The 24,508-nt window shown below is 38.8% G+C and overlaps 1 protein-coding gene across 1 annotated transcript; it reads right to left on the minus strand.

Moving 5' to 3' along the window:
• Positions 1-155: 155 nt before the first annotated feature.
• Positions 156-19,667, minus strand: coro2ba (coronin, actin binding protein, 2Ba). Its single transcript, XM_062425036.1, has 12 exons — positions 19,571-19,667; positions 16,776-16,976; positions 9,689-9,805; positions 8,784-8,933; positions 7,800-7,964; positions 6,446-6,562; positions 6,246-6,350; positions 5,339-5,435; positions 4,860-4,972; positions 4,355-4,445; positions 3,209-3,348; positions 156-2,406 (listed from the first exon to the last, which is right to left on the minus strand). Exons 2-12 carry the CDS (start codon positions 16,974-16,976, stop codon positions 2,272-2,274), a joined length of 1,431 nt encoding a protein of 476 aa, XP_062281020.1. The 5' UTR covers positions 19,571-19,667; the 3' UTR covers positions 156-2,271.
• Positions 19,668-24,508: the final 4,841 nt, after the last annotated feature.

Below are 24,508 nucleotides of genomic sequence, written 5' to 3' on the forward strand. Positions count from 1 at the left end.
TGTGGTCTGTGGTCATTGTACAACAATACGTTCAAGTGAAAAGGTTCAAGTGTATACAGATGTGTTGATTACACTCATAATGTACCCTCTACTTTGAATAAAACCTACAGTACTACCAAAAACAAGTATAAGACAAGTATACCAGGGAAGTTTAAACTGGGGTTTACTTGTTCTTTAAAACGTCAATCACAGCTTCAGTGCCAAACAAACTCGGAGCAATTTCCAGGGTAACACTAGTTTGTCCAAACCAAAATGCCATTCAACAAAGTTTGAGTCATTTTAACAGCATACATCAGCATTTCTGCCCTGTTATCCTACCTTACCAAAAAAAAGCAATCAGTAAAGTAGTTGATTTTAGCCTTGAATACACCCACATGTGAGGCTTTGACATAGCACAGCTCCAGCTGCAACTTCACCTGTCTTTTCACTAGTTGTAGTTGATCAGTCTCTGGCAGCTTATTTGCCCGTTAATACTTTCATTGTAGCCTTTTATTTTTCCTGCAAAGAAAATACATATTTACCATTAATGCATCAGTGGTTCAAGTCTCTATTAAAGGGTTGTATCTTTTTTCAGGTTTAATTGAAGCCATAAAGCTTTGGACCCTTTCTGTCCCCAGTATGATGTGATCAGGGATGACTTGTGACCTTCTGTCTCTCACTTGCTTTTAACTTACTGGAGGTAACAAATTCTTGCTATGCATACATCTGACCCTCATTTTTCCTTTCATCCAAGAGCAAGATCAGTAATAAGACAAGCCTATCATCGTGATGGGGTCTTAATTGAAAGACAAATGGCATATTAGCAGTATTGTTTTGGTAACTGCTTGAACCTGGCTGGCATAACAGAGCCAATAAAACATGAATCAAGTCATCACTTCTCTTCACATTCAGAATGAAAGAAAAAAAGATATTTTGATGGTAAAACAGGCATTTAAATGGCAATTTAGCATAAGTCTGTTGATGGTATCAGTGGAGAAGGAGAGGCAGATGACCTGGTAGTCTCTAGAGCAAAGTTACACATCTACAAGTAAACATGACTTAGTAATAGTGATATACTAGTTTAAATGTAAAAGAATGGTTATTATTAGTTTTTTACTGCTAGGAATAGCCAAGAATATGTTATCATACCTTGTCTGAAGTTATGTCGTTGGAGTCAAAGAACTTATACAATTTAAGGTCCAGTTTCACAAAAATCTTGCACCATTTCAACTGGAAACATTCAGCAAAATCTATCAAGCATCACAATCATTACTTGTGCAGCCACATCGTCAGAAACAATTGGATTAACAAGTAAACATGTTATTAGCTAAAAAGGTAAAGTGTGACAAATAAATAGAAGCAAATATACATAACCCCCCCCATCCTCAAAATTAGCCCTGAAACCAAACAACAGCCAGAACATTTTCCCTTAAGACTCTTAATTGCAGAGACAGTCGAATAGTCACACAAGTCCACTACATCTGGATCCATGTCTTTACTGCTGCTTTCTCGCTGTTTAAAGAAGGAATAAAAATACTGAAAGTGAGTGAACTATTCACTCTCCTTGGGAATAAAGACTGCATTTGTGTAGCTATGTGTGAGTGGTGTGAAGTACATTTATGGCCAACATTTGTAGATGAGAAAAGTTGTTACAGGATAAGCAGCCCCCATGAAACACGTGATCCATGTCTGCAAGAGCTCTTCTTGTCTGTCAGGTGCAAACTACTTCACGTCAGCCATTTTGAGATGATTCTGCATCTCGCTGCAAACTGAGTCTGCAGCAGGGTATAAGGCCTTGGGGAAGAAAACTAAGAGCCAGTAATAGTCTTTTTATCCTCCAATTTTGCCTCAGAAAAAGAAGTCATGGAGGTTTGGTCAGTATAGGAGGATGAGAGCAGGGGCGTTTTTTTCATGGTGATCAGGCATTGCCACATGGGTGATAGGGTAGGCATGGTGGCTGAGATTAAGACAAAAACCTAGGAGGTCTGACTGAGAACATGCAAGAATTGATCATCAATCATGATCATCAATTTAATGTTAAAGTGGCAATCCATGAACACTGCCATGCCTCCATTGTGTAACATATTTGTCATTATTACAATATTCCAGTAATTAAGACATTATCCAACAGTTATCATATTATTGTGTGCACTATGCGGGGCAGCAGGGATGAAGTTATGATATACTGTAGTGTGATATATAAAAAAAAAATGGGGGAAGGGCTCAGAAACTGGTTGGAGGTCAGAATTGGAGGCAAAGCAAGCAGCTTTGCCAGTTCAGAAGGCTTAGAGGTCAGACGTTGTTGGGGCTAACGTTCTTCAAGTTGTTGAGCTCCAGCTCCAGCTGGCGTATTCGCACATCCTTGGTGGTCAACTCCTCTTTAAGCCGCCGCAGCTCGTCCTGCTGCCGGAAGAACATCCGCAGGAGCTGCATACAGAAAAGTGAAACAACATGAAAGAACATGCATGCAGCAAATACACTTTCACACACAAATGAAAAGGTCATTGCAGCGGAAATATGCAGAATGCACTACAATGAGAGAAAACTTTTGTAGTCACTACAGGAAGTTGAGGCAAGTTTGAATTGTTCACACCTTACAGCAGGACATCACCTACTTCAGCATTTTTCAAAACACTGGTGTGTTAGTTGACAAAACAATCTCACCTCAAGGTCCATTTAGTAGCTGTTCTGGATCACATCCATACATCATACTCATAATTATATTTAACAAAACATTTGTGATATGATTTAAAGCTCCAGAACGGCTGTTAAATAGACCTCGAGGGACATTTTGTTAACTGCTGACTCCAACGTCAAAATTAAAGTTGGTTTAATAAAAAAGTGTTGATTCAAACTGCCCTCACTAACTTTTCCCGGAGCTGTTCACAATCATTTGACTACATCAACCAGATGCAGCAAAATCGCCACCTCCCAACCCTCCCAACCCTCCCAACCCTCCCAACCCATCACATCAAAGAATCCATCAACACGATTGTACAACAAAAACAAATATCAATATATTATGTAATATGTCAGTGCATTCACTTTGTTACTGGGACATTATTAACTGCATAATAAATTGTAATATTCTCACTCTCTATCTCAACTCTCTTGCAACTATTTTCTAAAGCTATCTTTATTAGGTACTTTTATAGTAAAAGAACAGCAGAGTAAATCAGTTTTATTCAAAGCGTTACTTCAGGGTCATTGAATTGCTTTTTTCAGATACCTCGTTCTCTGTCCTGGGCGGTACGTTCTCCAGCAGGTCGATCCCATTCACAACCACACTCTTCTTTTCCTTCACTGGGGCCTTGAACACTAACTGGCTTGGCCGGTGGTAACCGTCCTTCAGAGACATCAAGACTGGGTCTGTTTGTACACAAGGAGCAAAAAAACACTCCTAAGCATGTGAAAACCAACACAAAGCACAAAGAGGCTTATGTCCTCCTCCGATGGGAGAATCTATTATGGCTCAGGACCAGTTTAACTTGAACATGAACAGGAACATTCATTTGCTGATGCTCATTTTAGAAGGCAATTTGTTGGTCTTTGTTATGTGATACACTGATACTGAGAGCAGAAATAGTGTAGAGTACAATGAGGAATGATGATAATGAAAAAATGACATGCAAACAGAATTTAGTATTTTACTAAATACACTTTCACCTCTTGGATTTAGTTTAAAATTGTCCAACACAATTCATGTGGCACATTTTCATTATTCTATCCAGTGTGTATATAAATCTAAATGATTAATAGACATATAAACATGCAGGCACATGGGCAGGAAGTCAGACATATTTTTTCTACTGATTTCAGGGACACAGTGATGAGATTCCTCGATTGCTGCAGTCAATGTTTCATCAGTTAGTCACTGTTAAAATATTGCTTCAGTGTTTTCCAGTTCTTTTTTAAGAGAAATATCAAATATCAATAAATCGAATTGTGTCCCAACTGTTTGGTCCTGACGTCCACTGCAATGGACATGAAATAAAGTAAATTAAGAGTTGACTTCTGAATTTTCTACGTTTAATATGAGTGAGAAAAAAAGATAGAATAGGGAATAATTCAGGTCTGAAGGGGTTAATGATGAATTAATGGATATAATCGGTAAGAGTTTGCATCATGTTAGTGATGACAGAAGCCATGTATTTATAACATGTGTAAAGAGCTGGCAATAAAAGACTAAACACTTTTTCAGAGCTTAATTAGTTCTAGCACATCAACACTGACCTTGCTGACAAATGTTATTCATACTGACAAATACGGGATGATTAGTAATTTCCCTAACACCGGTTTATATTTGGCGAGAGGTAGCTGCTGTTATAATGTCGCTCCACAAACTAATCCACTGTGTGTCTAAAGTGTTGTTTACCTCTATCAATGCCACTCAGCCATTCGCTGGCAGACAGCGCAGGTTCTGTTCCTGCTGTCATGGGGTAGATATCCTCCTGGTATGTGTCTGACTGTAAACAACCAAACACCAAACACTTTTAGATGGATTCAATATGTATTCTTATTATACTGATTTGATTTGATAAAGGTAATACGGTATGGTTGATTATATAAAGTATGGAGAGAAGGTCACATTAAGCTGTTTCAAGCCCCCACCAGTACAGTTGTTCTCAAGTCACACCAATAAATGACAAAGCATCATTTTTCATTGTGATTAATTACCTCTGTCTTTGTTTGCTTTCACCTCTGATTTGCTACTCACTGCTTTGTGGGAGAATGTGACTATTTCTGGTAATTACAAGCCAGCATATTTACATTAAGGTGTTGCTAAGAGATTCTGATTAATGCCAGGAAAACCATAATTGCTCTTGTATTTAATAACAATCTGAAGAATGGAGTAGAACCAGTATTTCATTCTTACTGACCCTCCTTGGCACAATCATGGAAACAGGCTCGATCAAGCCCTTCAAGGTGACCAGCTTGTAGAAGCGGTACACCTCACAGGCTGACACGTCCAGCCCGTGCTTTGGCATCACACCTGTAGACAGGAACAGAGGGGTGTGATGACACAAACATAAAATCACCAATACCCAGAATTCACGACTACCTGGAGAACCATAAACGAGAGAAAAATATCAACCTGCTGCAATATGCCAGCTCTGGACAATTTAGTGGAACCCATTAAACTAAATTTTAATTTATCTGGCTCTTTTTTTTCTTTCACAAATTTTATCCTTTCAGCCATGTAAGACCACAATTACAGCAGTCTCTAGGCAGAACCCATTCCCACTGTGATTCATTTCCCACTCCCATCTCTAATGACTGCTAATGAAGTAATTAGGACCTTTTTTTTTTTTAGCTCTCAGCGGGAGAGGTCATATATTGCTGATCATTAATGACTTACCTAGTCCTTTCTGTGGGGCCGGGGACCTGAACTCCATTAGGTACTGGATGTACGGTTTCTCTGTGGTAATCTCAAAGTAACGTATGTTGCCGTCCCCCTGCCAAGACACCAGAATGTGGCTATTCAATTACAAATCAACCAGTCACTTAATGCTGATGTACAGCATCATCTTATGTGACACAGCTGCACTCTGACTTCAAGAACAAAATAATTTACTCGATTTAAAAGGTGTTATATATGTAAGAATTGTGAAGCAAATTACATGTATTAATTGCCTTCTCTTTTAACGTAACTTAAAAAGTGAGACTGATTTTTATGCAAAGGACTTGAGCAGGTTTTTCTGTGAAAATCCAAAGGATGTGATGTTTATGCAAAATACACAATGATTTTATGAGTGGCCCTCCATTTTGTTTGTATTGTGCACGAGGATGCACATGCACATGCTCGAGCACATGCTCGAGCAGGTGATACAAAGTCCTGTCAATGTTTTTACAATACTGCACTTACAACACTTCATACATAATTTCTCATTATAGTTTGCTATTCAAACACACCAATGCACATGAGGGAAATTAGTGACTTTGCATCTTAAAAGTGATGACAGCAAAATATTTTAAAGATGTTTCCAAGTGTCATTTTTAAAAGTATTTTAATAATGTTTTTGACGTCCTGCAAACTGATACACAAACTTGATATGATGACTACTAAAATAAGTCAAGAGGACCTGTTCATACAACTAGCTATGGCTAATGAACTATGGCTGGGTGTCAAATGACTGAATTTATTTTTGTTTGTCAGCTTATCTTAATAGTAAAAGACTTTGCCAGTAAAAATCTTTTTTTTACCCACTACACTCAACAGTAAATATGAGAAAGATTACAGTGACGCAGTAAGGGGCAGTGCTGACCTTGCCTGCCAGGTACAACATGTGTGTGTCAGCATCATAGAAAGGAAACAGCAGTCCTGAGAGGCCGTCTATATCCTCCTCCACAATTGGCATGGACAAATCCTCCTAGGAAGAGCAACACACAAACGGAATTAAACAAACACACTTGCTCCACCCACTCTGGTATTATAGGCATGAGCAGTATGGAGATGTTGCCTGACCTGATCCCAGAGAGCGATCTGTCGCGTGTTCCAGCGTGAAACCCCTGTGGTGAGCAGCCGCTTCAAGTTGCCCAGGAACACCACGCGGTTTACGCGGTGGTTCTTACAACTGGCTTGCTGGTGGAGCAAGATAAAAGATAAAAGTAAGGCTTTGATGATACATGGTCCTGCTGAGAAAAGTTCATACTCTAATATATTACCGGAATGCTATTTATTCATCATATTCTTGTAATACTACAGATTATACGTGACAAGATTTAGACATAGTCCATCTAAAACACATCAAAAACTCAGACCTGGAGTCTTCAGGCTGTTCACATTGTGGAGAACCCAGGTGGCATATGATCGATACGAAGGAGCTCCTCAATATTTAATGCCATACAATTATTATACAGTCTAAGAGGTTTTTATACCGGGGTAAATGTATTTCATATACTTGGCATAATAGCAGTAAAAACTATACACCTCTGTTGTCCTTTATTGGAATCTATATTTCAGGTACAGATTAAAATGATTTGTCCTTTTTATTTCTTCCTGCACGAGTCAAATCAGAAACCAGCAGCAAGATCACCAAGCTCAAACATAAAGAAAAGTGGTGTGTACCAGCTGCAGACATTTTTATATTAGTATGAAATATTAATTAATTCAATCAAAATATTAGCTTTGAAAATTGAATTAGTTAATTGGAGCTGCAGTTTCCTCACCGAAGTCTAGGGGGTCAGGGTCTGCTGGAGAGTATGTGAACACCCAAACGTGCACCCATATGTGACTGTTGAGAATCTCATTTTAAATCCATGGGCACTCGTATCCTGCTATAACAGCCTTCACTCTTCTGGAAAGGCTCTCCATAGGATTTTGGAACCAGTCTGCAGGGATTTGCTCCCATTCAGCCACAGAGGCATTAATGAGGTTGGCCACTGATGTTGGGTGATATGTACCTGGCTCACTGCTGACATTCCAGTTCAACCCAAAAGTGTTGGATGGAGTTGAGGCCAGGGCTCTGTGCCAAACTGACAAAACGTTCTTTATGAACCTTGGTTTGTGCACGGGGTATTGTCATGTTGAACAGGGAAAGACCATTTCCCAAACTATTGTTAGTTGGAAGGACTATGTTGCCAAAAAAAATCTTTTTATGATGTGGTAAGATTTTCCTTAACTGGAACTGGAAATTTTGGCCATACTTGCTATCTCATCATCATTTTTTAACTTTGATACACTGTTTATTTAACCAAGTAATCATGATGTCCTCCTAAGTTATCAGTCACACACTAAAGAATATTTTAAGTGTAAAGCTCTCACAGTGTCTCTAATGTGTTAGCATGCTCTCATAAAAATAACAGCCCCTCCCTCTAACCTGAAGGACTCTCCCAGAGCGTGGCTCAATGACACGCAGCTTCTTGTCTTTACAGCTGGTGGCCAGCAAGCTACCGTCTGTGTTGAAGGACATGCTGAGGATGACGTCAGTGTGGCAGTCAATCATTTTTACTGGCTCCCCGATCTCCAGGTTCCAGATCAGGATCTGACAGAGTAAGGAAAGATTGTTTGGGTGGAGCTGTTAGATGGCTGCAGAGCTTGAATCAATGGCAAGAATATGTTGCAAGAATTTGACTTGGTGTGTCGACTGGAGACAAAAGAATAGTAGACCTAAGTACTAAATGACTCTGTGCTTTGGTAATAATTCATTAAAGTGTGTTGAGGGACAGCCAGTACACTAGAGCTGGAACAATGTTCAATATTAATTAAACTGGCAATTCTATTATTTAATCTATTCATTGTTAAGTCTATTTAGTGTCAAACTGTGAAATATGCATCACAGTTTTCCAGAGCGAAGTGTCATCTTTGTGCTGTGTGACGAATAGACCAAAATCCCACAAAATTCAGTTTACAGTGATATAAAACGGACACTGGAGCCAGATAATATTTGGTGTTTTAAACTGATTAAGGACCTCAGCAGTTACTTGATTTTATTAAATTATTGATTAATTTTCTGTTGATCAAAAAATCAATAAATCAACTAATTGTTTCAGCACTATGTCACACCATGACAAACAAATTAAATCCTGCAGTGTGATATCTAAAATTGTGTTCTCTTTCTCCTACAGCATATACAGTACATCAGTTCTGCAAATCACATGTTGTGTGTTCATCTTTGAAGAAAAATAAGACAGTGAATGTGAAATATTTATACTTTATAAAATTTGGTTTCATGATGGCATATCTAAGAATTCCTTTAATTCCTTTCATCTGCATTTACTGTGAAGGCAAATTAAGTTATTGGTGACAACGTGTACAGCATGTTGATTTGAGCGAATTGTGTCAAGAGTTGCTGTCGTGGTACCTTGTAGTCGTAGCCGGCGCTGAAGAGGATGCCGCTGCTGGTGGGGTGCCACTCAATCAGACCCACCCGTCTGCTGTGACCATACAGCTCCAGCACCGCCTCTGACATGTTGCGCCTCAGACCACCTTCTGGGATCTCCCATACTCGCACCTTCACACAGACACAGAGAATATAAATATAAATATAAAGGAAAACACTGTTCATCATCATAAAGCATACAGATATAAACACAAACATATCTACACATTTTTTACAGAACAGGTGAACAGGCGATCTATATTTTTGTGAGGGACCAGAATGTGTTACATAATTTATTATTATGACCTCCAAACCACATTCTGTATGACACACAGCGAGAGATCCTGCTGATCGAAAATAGCACATGCTATCAATGTAGCCCACTGCATTAGGATTAGACTGGATTACAGCTATGGCTTGAAGCTCTGTGTTGGACCAGAGGAGATTATCCTTCAACAAGTGAAAGTACTATAAAGGACAAAGTACTACCGTGGCTTTACTGTGCTCAGTGGAGTAATGTAACAGGTGTATGTACTGGAAAAAGGCCTAGAGGAGTCTTAGTATATGTCAGAGATTAAGAGTAATAGTGATTGAGGGTTGACATGATGTATGTAGTCAGTTACTGAGCAGCTAGTGGATTTTCAGCCTTGCTTGAAGGCATTTCACATCTGTCATTTCCAGGCCAGAGGTCCATAACAACAACGACCAGAGCAGCTAGCAGCCGACCTCCAGTGAAATTAGTTATCCTGTGGCAACACTAAACTGATGACCTCTTTGCCCCCGTGCAAGTGGTTGTCACCCCCAGCGTCACAGATATAGAACATTTTTCACATCCTCACAGTCAACAAATGAACACAGACAATAAAAAAAAGATGTGGGTCACTTGCCGAGGTGTCCTCAGAGCAGGATGCTATGATGTTTTCAAAGAAGGGATTCCACTTGATGTCCAGCACATTGCCTTGGTGGCCACACACTTTCGGCTGATGAGAATCCAGACGGCCTGACTGAAACAGAGTGACAGAAACACACTGTTTACATTTGTTGTTTCTGTTTCAGGTAACATGCAGTAAAAAAAAAATTACAGTATGTATTAAGGTCTACTGCAGTGTTGGTCATAACATGGGAGACTATAGAATAATAAAGAAGAAAATAGAATACAATAGATCAGATTTATGCATGTAGTGTGGTTATTTTGCGTAATGCAGTTAAATAGACAGCCTATATACTGCTGCTGAGGTAAAACAACACCCAAATAAACACCTTATTACACAAAACAAGAATAGAGTAGAATAGATCAACATGGAGCACACTTTACTTCTTGGCTATAAATAATAATCTTTAATCAACGACTAAGCACATTACTGATGGTGGAACAAAAATGTGGCTTCATTGATGTGAACATTAAAGATGAAAATAACATAATAAAAGTTAAATCACATCAGTGCAATGACCTGATAAATGCAGAGCAAAACAAAACAGACCTGGTGATTGTACATGAATGTCTGAGGCAAAGTATTGTTATTGCAGTAACCCACAGAGTCCACTGTGGGGCACTGGCTCATAACAACAGACAGACCTAAACCTCTTAATGTCGGTCATGATGTCATGAATGTTTGATGTCACTTCAATCCACTGACCTCTTTTTTATTTCCTCAGAGATTTGTTCAGGAGCGTCAGGTCATGGTTCAGAAAATCCTGTGTGTGTGTGTTTAAATGCACTGACCTCAGTGAACCATGAAGACTAACAAAGTCTACACTTAATAAAAATCTGTTTACTATATTCAGCGAAAATGGATTAACAGCATCTCTGCACCTTAACCCTGTAAGAGGATCTGAAACAACACATTTTATTTCATAACAACAACAATTATGGTGAAAAAACAGTACAGTCTCAGTCAGACTTGGGTTCAGATATTCTGCTACATGTATGAATGGTAAATTGATCTAAATTCTAATTTATGGTGAATTTACGACCAATATTGGTCATGAAGTGGACATTTTTAATGGCTCACTGGAGAACACACAAAGCCACAGGAGAGCATTTAACATTGTTACTTGTTGGAAGCAGTTGTAGTACAATCCATTACACAATCAGATCAAATGTCCAAATGTCCAAAAAATACAATTGTCTTGTATTTTTGGAGAGAAAGCAGCTGGCCCTTTCACTAAAGATTGGAAACACAAACCAGACAACTTTATAGCTCTCCAGAAGAAAAGATAAAAAAAAGTCAGCTCCCTAAACGGACATTTCAACAAACTGTTACACCTTGTTAAAAAACATGTATGGTCATAGATGATCTCACACAGAACTAATGGTCAATCAAACAAGGACATCCCTCAACCTGAGCTCGTCTAGGTTCCTTGTGATCCACACAGTTTCTAAAAAAAATAGGCTTAAAGCAAAGACATCTGCAGCTAACCTCAGAAGTCAGTAAAAAAAACCCTCATGGAAAGTTCAAGAGTTCAACGAGCCTAGGGGAAGGATTTCTTATACCTCAGTGACATAAGTGTCACACTGAATTAAGAACAAACATTGACCCGTTAGTCTGAAAACAACATTTGTAGCATATATATAAAGAAATACATGAAATAATAACTACTAATTTAAATCTCCCTCACAGTCAACATCAGCTTGCAAATAGCCTGCTAGCCAGAGAAACCGCAAGCACTAGAAAATAAGTCTCAATATTTGAGCCACAATTAATTATTATAAATATATTACTCAATATAATCTAAGCAACATATAGAACAGATAAAATATATATAAACATATATGCAAAAAAGACAGATTAACAGATTAATACATTGTTGAAACCGGATATTACCACTGTATTTAATGCACTAGAAAGCAGCTAACAAGAAGTCTGGTCATTAAAAAAAAGAAAAAGTTTCCAATTCAACATGTTGCCAAAGATACTGAAAGCCTTCTAACAAGATAAGGGACACATGCCAAAACCAATAGCAACCAATGTCTACCAAAACCTGACAACAGTGAAGTGGAGACAACATGTCTGTAAATACAAGAGGAAATCAAAAGAGCCGGCAAGAAAGAATTAAACATAACATAAACAAGATGGTAATTTTTCTGAAAATGTCTCATGCATGCACGTGTGTGTAAAGTTAAACAAAGTATGGAAATAATGAAAGAAACTATTAGAATAACAAGACAAGTTAATACAAGATGAAACTCTGATGACACATTAGCTTTTTCTATCAATGTTACAATGACTGAGAGATTTTGACATGGCCTCAAAATATTAATAATTTAGGATCTAAGGGACTCCTCATTTAGTTCTAATTATCTGCAAAGAGGGACAGATGGTCTATGAGGTATTACAAGGACATCAGAGCGTATTGTGACAGCGGATTGAGACTCTTAAGAGCTTCCATATTCCATATATTCTGTATATTTGGATTTCACATGTATTTTTGTTGATGTCACTTCAGCGTATAAAACAAAAGAAGAAAAATTGAAAAATAAATACAGCTTGCATAACGTTCTGGCATGAAAAAAAGACAAGACCCAAAGCCTCATTGTCTTTCTGCAGCTCATTTCCTGAAGCTGGGGCACAGATGAGCACTCCTGGTGACGCGCAGATGTGCTGGCCAGGTACCAATGGCTCGCCAGAGGCTCCACACTGTGATTACTACCAAATCTTATTGATCTTTAATTCCTGATGAATCTTTATTAATGGAGCTCATCACTGCTGCTCTGTGGTTAAAATATTACTAAATCTTTTTTCTAACAGCGGTCTTTCAGTAGATTGATGTTTCAAAATATAATATGACTCCTCCGGCGAAACTATGCAATAATATTTGAATTATACAAGTGGATTTAATGATACGTCAAGTTTAAAGTCTGTAATTTGTCTTTTCTATCATGCTGTGATTGCCAGTTTGTTCTCTTGCTGCAGTTTCACATCAGTGTTGCGGATTCAAAAGACTCTTATCAGAACAGGTTATAAATATTCTGCGGCATATTCTCCCATATGGCCGACCACTACTGATTAATCTACAAAGAACACGCTGAGTCACGTTTAAGTCCAAATGATAATCTGCCACTGTGTTTTATCACATGTTAGCAGTCTAATGCATGCTGTCAGTGCTCTGCCGGTGATCTGGTCAGCGTCACTGGATCTCTGTTGACATGTTTTTGAAGCTACAGTAGCACATTGTTTCTAGTGAACTCAGAGTAATAGTTTAAATGAATGAACATAAAATACTGTATTAAAATAATATCTGCATCCATGAATATAAGTATTGTCTACAAATATATGGAAATTCCCTTTCTATAAATGCAATGAAAGCATATCAACTATAATAGAGTCTATGTAGACATCTTTATAATAGGCATCGATACATGATTATATTACATATTATATTAAGTCTAGCTGGTAAAATCAAACCAGGAGTGAAAACAACCTTCAGTAGATCTATTCAAAGTCAGAGATATTAGCTTGCTGCACACTAACGTATAATGAATATGCTTTACACACAGATCCACACTGCTTCACATACAGTAACAGTAGTAATAGTCGTCATAGTAACAGTGATTCAAAAAGCATTGCGCCCACTACACTTGCTTTCTGTGTCTGAGGTGATGAAGAGGTGTTTGTGTGACCTTGTGTGTCAATTTCTGGGCTGGTCTGTGTGCCAGGTGGTGCCAGCGGTAGTCCTTCCACTTGCTCGTGGCATTGTCTGGAGGCAACCATATGGCCGTCTCGCCGGCTGTCATCATAATCTGTCTGCCATGCTCCTAACTCGCCATTAGCCAGACCCACCACACATTTTTTGGTTTACCTAATGGACCAAGTTGAAAGCTCTCAAATCGAAAGGTGCATTGTATAAAAGGATATTTTTTATTTTATTTACTTATCTCATTCAGCCTTGTTCAAAAGGCTCCACTTCCTTTTATAAACTTTATTTCCATTCTTCAAATGTAGCTTCATTTTCACACTCTTTAAATTTGGCAGATTATGCATGTGTATTGTCTGATTTTTTTATTTAATTGAGACATAGTATGGTATTAATCAAGATGTATAATCATATATTACCAAACTGAATCAGGTACCTTACATTATACTGTGTTCGCAATCAAGATATTAAATCATTAAAGGCCTTGAGCCATTTATTTTGTGGTATTTTGTGGGAGGTCCAGAAATAATTTTGACCCAGGGAGGCAAAATGGGAGGCCATGTCACTATGACTTGGCACTGAGCACATGAGGAAACCTCATCGGGACTGAAATAATGGTGTACAGAGATACAGGTTAATGCGGATCCTACTGCTTCATGAAAATGCTGACTGCTGAGGGGGGTGAAACACCCAAAGAAACAGCAAATAACCCAATTAATTGAAACTGACTAGAGATGAAAACTAATGGTGGGAATTTTCCGGGGATTTTGAAAAAACAGGCGCAATACATTGTAGCTGAGCTCTACAAAAGAATGAGTTCATTTGGGTATATGGGTACAGCCTCAGTTTGTATGCGCCTATTATACAGTTAATCTATTGTTGCATTGAACTCTGCTTATTTCGGTGTGTTTCACTGACTAAGTAAATATGTTTTGGAAAATCTAAAAAACTTCACTGGCCCATCTGAAGATTATTTTGCAACAATACATTAACAAATAAACCATTAAAAACTAGTCTTTCACGTAAAAATATGACAGGACATCTGCAGTATGCATTTGGAGCTGTAACTTCATGTCATATACAATTAAAATAAGACATGTTTTTTACACTTCATTCCAATGTTCTTATACAATAGTTAGGTCTGCTGATTTGTTGTTGGGACCACAGGATGCTGCATTAAACAGCCGCCATCGTGCCACAGAGGCTGTCATCTGTGCTGCTATGTAATATGATGAATGCCATCTCCGAAATCGTCAACTCAGCAGAAACCTGAGAAGGAAATGCTTAAGTGCTACTTTGATGATGAGGAAATTGATCCAGCCATGGTCTTTGGACAGGTCATACAGTTGGATAGAGTCATTATACAGCAGGAAAAAAAACATACTGCAATACAATCGGATCAAGAATGATTTGTAAAGGTCGATGGTCACGGTAGTTGGGTATTTTTTAATCCTATAAGCAGATTATATTGAACACAAGTCAGACACATTTGGAGAGAAGATCTGAAGGGGGTCAGTGATGTTTTAAGTCATTTTCAAAAACTACCACATTAACTGTCCTATGACCAGCAAACAAAATCAAACACAAAACTGACAGTGAACTATTTTATAAATCAACGTATTTGGGGATTTCTACTTTATAAAACTTTCCTCTTGTTGACTTGACTTGCTGCAAAAACTGCAAAACACCAAGTGGTTTCCTCTAAATGTCATGTCGTTCCTTTCACAGTGAAGCCAATATAAGCACACTATGAATAAAGTTATTATTGGAGTTATAAGTGAGTCACCAAGTCGTCATATCCTAAAGCAGCCAATACAATCATATTGTTCTGTCTATGCAAGCAGCCTTTTTTTAATGAGCACTGTGCCACTGAGTTTAAGTTTTATTACATGATGCTCTGACACTCTTTTCATCAACAAGTTTCATCAACAAAGGACAACGCATCTTAACCACCTAGAGACTGTTGGATATTACCAACAGCCTCACATGTTTTAATCAAGTGTAGTAGTGTAGGCAGACAAAAAAGCCTTTTTTTCCAAAGGATTTATGAGACATTAAATTAAGTGGTCAGATGTTCCGTATGTGAATTAAAACCTGAGGAGCATTATTATATAATTTACATCATTGCAGCCAGTAGTCTTTTTCCATGGCTGAACATCATAGCTCATGATGATGTAAAGCAAAATGTAGCTGAAGTCTCCCTGCCTCAGCTTACTGAATACTTCTGCCTGATAACAGCTTGATTCGACCCTGCTGGCAGCCGAGAGCTTCTCAAGTACCTTGGCAGTCTCCCTCTTAAAGAGACAAGGCATTCTATGGTTTCTTGGACAAACAATGTTATCTGCAAAGTGGAATGAAATACAGTGTTGTGTGTCTAAGTGCCACTAAATAATGATACATAAAAAATAACACACCAAAAATCGGAATTGAAAAACAAGTTTTGTCCAGTAGAAGCTCCCCTGCACTCTGCGTAACGTACCAAATACCACTACTCACAAAATTTGAGCAAACAAGTTTTCAGTTCAATTCAATATCTGGAAAATTACTTTCCACTTAAATCATAGTGAATTTCTCATTTCACTGCCAACACAATACCTCTGAAATATGCAACTTTAAGGCTTATGTTCCCTATTAAAACCACTGTTAAAAACATGGTTATATAATGAATCACGCTGCAGAAGTATTACAGAATACATTTCAAAGAGAGTTTTCCATAAGAAGAAACACTTTCCACTACAATAGTGCCCTTTTGTCTTGTTTATGGGCAATACCACAAAGCATGTATTTGCCCCTATCAGTAATGTAACCCTGTTACAACATTGGCTTTAGATTCTGGCTTTAGGATTTAACACGGGCATGTTTTGCAATAGCAGCGAGGGTTTGTGATGTATTTGTGTAAGAAAAAGAAAAAAAGCTTTTTCAACCTTAGTTTCTGTTACTTACTGTGCTGTGCAGCATCTAGAACAATAATAATTTGATCATTCTAGAAGAAAAATTAAAGGTTTAAACCCTTAATGAAGTTTAGTAGTATAATACTGTGACTCCGAGTCATTCAAGCTAGTAAAATGTACCTAAATAATGCCCAAATACTCTCTGACAAACAGCCTTTTTTCAGAACCAACAACAACAACTGAGTATTTTGACACAAAATAGACAAACATCACATATCTCCCCTTGCACTGAAGTATTCAGTCATGTGGGTATATGGGTTTCTGCAGGGGTCAGCTTGGAGAGGATATTGTTGATATTTATCTCCCTGAGGTCACCATTAATTTCTGACCCTGTTCAGCACAGCCAAAAAACAGCAAACCTACAGTGTACTATAACAGTGTGAGTTACCTGGGATAAAGGTATAACGATGAAAGAGCCCCCTCCGGAACTCTCTGTGACGACTGCCACGAACTTGGAGTTGACGGCACAGAAGTGGTTGTCATGGACATTCTTGGTGATGGGAATACCGTCGAAGCAGTGCTCCCGGTTGGCTACTTTTCCGTAGACATTTCGAAACTTGGAGCTTCGGTAGGTCGGACGCCATGACATCTGAGGAATACAAAAAAAAAGAAAAATGAAGATGGCACATTTTTACATCTCTGTAGTTGTATATTAAAGCGCTGGCGACATTTTTTGAATCCAAAAGTTGATAATCCAAAATAGTGATTCAACAAGTTTGAGTCTGCCTCCTACCACCTTCAAAGCCACTCTGGTCATGCTTCCTCACATACACACAAAACACAAATATGTCAAATCTGTGGTTGTAAAACAGAGAAAAGCAGCACATTTGCACATTGTGAAACTAGAAGAAGCACATTGTTTGGCATTTTCTGGATATATGAATTAAATGACAGGATGTTCCTAAAGTTGCATAATTCACATTTCATTTGTCTCAGTCTTTAACTAGCTACTCTGTATCTCTAGTTACACCTCTTCCTTTAAAATGTGTATAGTGTTTAGTTATGTTCAGCAAAATCAATAAAGGAGAATGTCTTTAAGTGGGATTTAGCACATTCAATGTTTTGTGGTTGAGTTATAGGTGTACTTCAGATGAAACTCCTGCTTTTAGACCATCTGGTTAGTGTGCCAGGTAACAAATCAAGGAATATTTAATGATGAAATAGCAACGTTGATATTGTAATATCTTTCCTATAATTACACTGTAAGGGGAATTTATCTTCCTCCTCAATGTATTCTTTGGAATTGGTAATGATGATGATTACACAGAAATAATCAGTGAAGTCTTAATGTCACATTTCCATCTACCAAACCCACAGTTGCTGGGTGGGCTGCCCCATCTGTGCAGTCATGATAACAGTCACACATGCAGTTGTGGGAAATCTTCCAAACTGGTCATGGGTGTGAGACTCTTGAAGGGTGAAAACTGTTATTTAATGTTGCCTTAAAGCCAAATGCTAAAAAAGATATTTCTTCCAGATTATTTAACAACAAACAAGGACAATTTATGAATATGACTAATCTCAGACGAACACAACGGATTCCTCTCTGTCCTGTTTGTCACTCTATTTTGGCTCTCATGGATTTTGTACAACAGAGAAGCAGCTATTGTTTGCAGCCACTACACACAACAAAAGAGAAGTGGTTACGTTTGACTCAAGATGCTTCTTTTGTTTTAGTCACTCCACCACAAGAAAGCACTGAAGGAGCTCTTGATTTTTTGGCTATGAGCTGGCTCTGCATAAGGATTCAGAAACTGACTCAGTCACAGGAAGTTGATGTCAAATGCCCTTTGCCCTATAAGCCATAAGTCACTGGAAATTCTTTGAAATAATAAATTTGAGATATTTTTCTGAATCCGGATCTGTGGTTAAGCACGATTCCAGTGACAGTACCGATGGACTCTGTCACAACAGGAACTGGAGGGAGAGGATTAATGACTCTTGTCAGATCAGTGGCATCAATAACGGATAACATCAGGCAATCCTCTATTGAGCATTGTTCTTCGGATGTGGAAGGGAACTGGTAGGAGTGGCGTACACATGCAAATAGAAACATCCTCGGACCAGGCCGCTGTCATTGTTGATCTTTTCCGTCTCGAACCAGACTGCAGACATTGCATCCGATAGTTACAGGTGATCACTATGCCTTCACTTCAGCACTCAAATATGACAGCTGTAGCAGCCCTGTCACAATATTATATGACTACTGCTGTTATAACAAGCTTAGCATCAAAACAAAGGCTTTATTTGTGCATCTTAAATTTAGTGGTGAAACAGTTGGATGATTGTGTGATTACTTGATTGATAGAAAAAATCAACTAGATGTTATTAATCAATAGTTTCAGACATTAATCAAGATAAAATACAAAACATTTGCTGGTTTCAGCTTGTCAAGAATGAAAGTGAGGATTTGTTGCCTCTCTGTATTGTTGTAAATTAAATGTCTTTGGTTTATGAGCAGCGGGTGAGACAAAAGAAACAATATGTAAACATCACTTTGGATTCTTTTTGATGAGCATAGGCTATAAAGAAAAATAATCAGCATAATAATGGAAATAATTGTTGTAGCTTGAAGCTCTACTTCAATGATTTTACTGCAAACAAAGTGAATAAGCTGGTCATATGTAGTCATGAACATGTCTCACCAGCATCCCATTCAAACTGGTCTGAAGCTATGTCTCTATGAGCAGCATAATGGCAGCTTGTTAAAGAATTAATGTAGAACAGAAGAGCAGCAGAAAGTGGCCTGAGGGACGGTTAGAGGAGAGGGAGAGAGGGAGACTCGCCTGCTTTGAGCTCTCTTTACAAGGATGCTCATTCATTGGTCACCGGCGTATGGCACAGAGAGGATGTCTGTCTGTGTGTGTTTGTGTCTTTCTTATCTCACGAGGGGTTTGCAGCATGACAACGCATGCGTGGTAGCAGACGCACACAAAAACACAGCAACTCAGAGCAGAAACTACAACGTATCTATCAACACAGATCACAAGACTGGTGAATTATGAGTGTGATCAGCTCCAGGGTTACACAATATGAGGCCTTCATAACTTCCTGACAGTTTTTTGCCAACATACACATTTTTATACAATGTTGAACTCATAAATTCTCCCTTCACATAAACACATAAAATAAACATATCTGAACAGCACACCAATGTTCTCATAATTGAAAAGGTCACCTTACCTTACCGGTGTCCTAGCAGTGACACTACAGTGTTTCTGCGGCCTTCTCAGATTGCAAACATCCACCCTCCTTTCTCCACGAGCCGCCAGGATCTCCTCTCTTCCTTCCCTTCCCTTCAAATCTAAGCAGGCGGCCTGTGTCTGCTCTACCTCTTTCTCTCATGTTTTTCTCCCCCTCCCCTTTAAACTTGCTCTTCCCACCCTCTTCTCCTCCTACTGGTACTGATAGCTGGAGGGATAGCACTCCCCCCCTCCTCCTCTACACTGCTCTCCCATCCTGCCACTCAGTCCACCCTCACTCCCCCCCCCATCTCCCCTCTCTCCCTCTCTCATCTCCCTGTCTGTCTGTCTGTCTGTCTCGACCACAGTTCATGCTCCAGCCTGGGCAGACATCACAGCCTTGGGGTAGTAGCAATTCACCCTCCTCTCTCTCCCAACTACTGCTTGTTTGGAATCACAAGGGCCTTGTTGCTGATTCCCAGCACCACCACCAGCTTTCGGTCCCTCCATCCTCCTCTCTTTTTAATCTCCTATCTCTCCCCTCCTTAGTCTAATCCTTCATTCCGCTGCTATGAAACCTACCCAATTACTGTAAAGGCATGTGTACGCCAGAAGGAACGTCTTAAACTATTGACCTTGTTAGCAACTGCAGCAGTGCCTGAAGCAAAATGATAACACTTTCAGAATAGCACAATATCATAAAGACTGTCAGGATGTTGCTTTTGATAAAGAGTTGTACTATCCACAGTTTGTGCACTTCGTCTGTATGATTTTATAAATTCACTGACTGTACAAGGGATGCACCAATCCGGGTTTTCAGTTTTACTGATACGGAGTACCGATCCAATACCAGTGTTTCATTAATAAGCTGTATGCCTCACTGAGGCTGGGACCATTCTTTTATGTGTAAGGCGACATCAGACTTGACTTAAACACTGCTTTCCTAACTTCATAAAACAAAATACAACAAATAAAATAGATGTCATTTTACTGAACTGTTATTTATTAAAATAATTGTATCCGATACCAGATAATTCAAAGTAAGTCAAAGTTTTACATTTTGCATTTGGTTTTCATTTTGTTACAAACATTCATGGAGAAAGAACCCCTTTCCTCTAGCATCACACAGTTTTCACTAATCCTCTAATCATATAGATAGATTAATACAACATTTTGTTCAAATATCAATGGTTTCCAGATGATGCATCCTAATGACTTTGGAGATCCCCTGACTTCTCTTCTTGTGTGATGTTCATATTTGTGGTTATTAGTGAAATGTCTCAACGACTATTGGATGGATTACCATGACAAACAAGAACAATGGAAAATACTGATTTCACAGTTCAGAACATTGCACAACTTAAGTTGGATTGAGGCTCACTGAGATCTTAGACAAATGTATTACACTCATTATGCAAATGTGTCAACAAGGTGTAAGTACTCCTTGAAATAGCTTCAAATCAATTTGAGCATGAGTGTTTGTTCCTACTTAACTCAATGACTCCATAGGAAACAGCTATTACATTTCATTAAACAACACTTGTCAGGAATATGTGAGTTTCCTTCCACTGCCAAAACTGTATTCGGGATCCAGTAAATCCTAAATATGTCTCTCCGTTTAAAGATATAATGGAGTTATGGGGATGATTTCAGCTCCTAAATCACTGCCTCTTCTTCTCCCTCCTCACTGATCCTGAAATGTTTGTGAACTACAAAGAGCTGCTGAAACGGCCCCTGGTCAGGTCGATATAGTAAGGCAGGTGCTAGTAAAAAACTGCATCCCCCTGATGATAGTCTACTGTGTGTTTGAAACATGTCTGGGCCTCTGCAGGTTCACTCTTGGTCTCTTGGTTTGGACTGTGCTTGTCTTTTGTTTTCATTATGAGTTGTACATGTGTGTCTGTTTCCATGCCTGCGTCCATGTCTGACCATGTGTTGTCTGTTTGCAAGTATACATTTACTGTGGTGTTCATGGCTGTAAGGCAGACCACTCCAGAGAGCCGAGCGTGTTTATTGAGCTTTTTTACATCTTGCCCCAAGACACTGCTGCTCTGTGCGCACTCATTCTTTCTCTGTCCTGCTCTGTGTTAGAGTTGTAACGCTCTTTCTCAGTTAAAAGACAATCAACAAAATATAAAACTAGTTGTCAAACTGCAAGAAACCACAAAACAGAAACATTTGGCTCTATATTCTTCCATTGCCTCAGCTGCAGCCGAACGTCCACTCCCTCCTTTATACTATTCACAGTCTATGGTAGCACACAGACTCATTCTGAGCCACTAAAAGCCATTCAAACACCACCAAATCAAATCAATGGGTTAAACTATTTCAATCAAGATTTTCTCAATGTTGTTGCCAACTGAGGAAGCTGGACCATCTGAGCTTCAATTGACACACAAAGGAAATCCACAGGACGATTGCATGTCTTGTCACTCAGGCACAGTAATGGCTTGTCACGCCATCATGCCATGTTCTGCATTTTCCTCTTCTCCCTTGCCAGTGACACTGTAAAGCCATTTATGATGACTTCCCATCTCTGTGAGAAATAAATAACACAAAAACAGAAATATCCTGTTGGCTCTTTTTGACCAAATTTTATCTCAGCGTGAAGTGAGCTCTCCATTTCTGACTGGCACAGGAAGTGTCACAGCTTGGCTGAAAATACTGGAATAATTTCTACACTGCTATGGAAATTGCCTGATGGGACAACTGTGGTTATAAAAAGCCTTTGTGCCAATTAGCATCACAGACTACACTATATGACAATATTCCAAATTTGATATGTAGCATTTTCTGATTTAAGATATGTGGGATATGCATATATTATTCTGGGTTTATGAGCATGAGTTATTTCATTTGCCTTAAAGCAGTTTATGTTAGTGTGTTAAACCTTATACACACAAACACTCTGACAGGATTTTGAATAATAGGGACACAGTAAATTAGTCAGCTGAATGTCTGCCTGTTAACAACAGTGTAGCTTTACCTTATGAAAATATTGACTGTTAGCAAATAGAAGGTTTTATGATACAGATATCTAAGATTGCATAAAATCCTGCAAATTAAATTAACTGGCACCTACTTACATTAGAGAGTAGACAAATCAACACATAAAAGGGCAACATCAGCACCCAAACAATAGTTACACCAAGTAACCAAGCAACCAAGTCCTACTTCATATACTGAGCTAAAAGTGATGCATAATGGCTGGTGCAGGCAGAACATGCACGATTAACACTCAGCAAGTGGAACTAAAGCCATGCATGCAATGTTTGCTTGAAACAGTAAACACACACACAATTCAAATGAGAGGCAAAGCCAGCACCACAGGTTATGGCAGCCTCAACAAGTGGCAAATAGAATAAAAAAACAGAAGGGAATAGATTTTTAACACACCTGCTCCTGCAGCCAAAAGTGAATCAGTCCATCTGGATTTTTGTTGAATTTTCCAGATGGCCAGTTCAGGAATGTTGGAAAGGTAATCTTTTATTTGAGTCTGTATTAATTTCAATCAGTTGAAAAGAGAGGTCACAGGGGCTTTATCTGGCCCATTGGTGTCTATTATATTATTACTGCGATTTTACAATTAAGAATATACAAATACATTCAGATTGATAAACTGTAATAAATCACAGTCTGCGAAACAGAATATATGGACAAAAGGGTAAAAGTTTCCTACTGGTTACGTCATTGCTTCAACCAGCATTAACTGAAATATTCAATGGGCAGGTGGAGGATGGGGGTGGTGCTACGTGAATGTATGTCACATCTGCAAAAATACAGCATTACCCAGATTACAAACCTTTAAACTGGACATATAGCCTCACGATCTCTGTTAAAAAGCCATTGCGTGACACTGCAGGTAGAGCCATTTAATGCAGACTCTGACTGTCAGTGGAATGAAACCTCAACATTGCTATTAGAGGTTAAATATTTCAAAGCTTGAGTGCCGATGAGAATATAAAGGGACTCTTAAATTGGTGGTTAACCATCAGAGAAAAGGCAATCAGCTGTAGATTCAATAGGCAATGTATTCACCCAGTCACCTAGCATGCACTGACAAGATCATGAACCTCACTGAATACAATTTTGGTAATATCACACTAAAAACTATGGTTTAAGTGGACAAAGTTATATTAAGTATGACTCTTTAGACAGTCCTTGTGGCACTGATAGAAGTCAGGTGAAACAGCAACCAGTAATGTGTGAGTTTTGGAGTGTGTGCTCATCATGTCAGAGTCATATTCAGCGATAATGACAGTAGATGCAAAAGCTGCAGCTAATGGCACCTCTTAGGCCTTAAGCCAGCCCCATTAAGCAGTGGTAATGGTGCAAAGAGCACAGTACCCAAGGACAGGAAACACAGGGACCCAGCTGAAGGGCACTTATCAGAGCAGTGCATGAAGGAGTGGGTGTCCCGGAATCCATCCAGGGTAAAAGGAGTTTGATAACAGGACTGTTGTCATCCAGGTAATATAATCACATTGTATATATACTCTAGTATTTCCAACACAAGCATGCTCGCAATATATTTTTCTTCATCTGTCCCCCTTATAAAGAAAATATTTTACATTCAAACACAAATCAGACACATTTTTCCTATACCTCTCATAAGGCCCGTCATTCAATCACACACAAATCTAAATTAATAATCTCCCCTGTCCTCGCTTCCCCCTTTCCCCCAAGGAGTTTCTGCCACATGCTTTTTGGAGCATAATGATTCAAGCTCAGACTCACACCCCAATTGAAAGAGGAGGGGTTGCCATGAAGGTGAGGGAAATGTCCCGAGGAGAGACTGAGAAACAAAAGAGGATGTGACAAAAGAGAAATAGAGATAAAGGGAGGTGGAAACTGGCTAAAAGAGAGAATAAAGGACTGAAGGTGAAAGAGAACACAAGATAAGAGGAGAAAATAGAAGAGGAAAGGGCAGTGGAGGCCA

This window comes from Scomber scombrus, chromosome 1, assembly GCF_963691925.1.
Source record: "Scomber scombrus chromosome 1, fScoSco1.1, whole genome shotgun sequence".
Taxonomy (NCBI): Eukaryota; Metazoa; Chordata; class Actinopteri; order Scombriformes; family Scombridae; genus Scomber; species Scomber scombrus.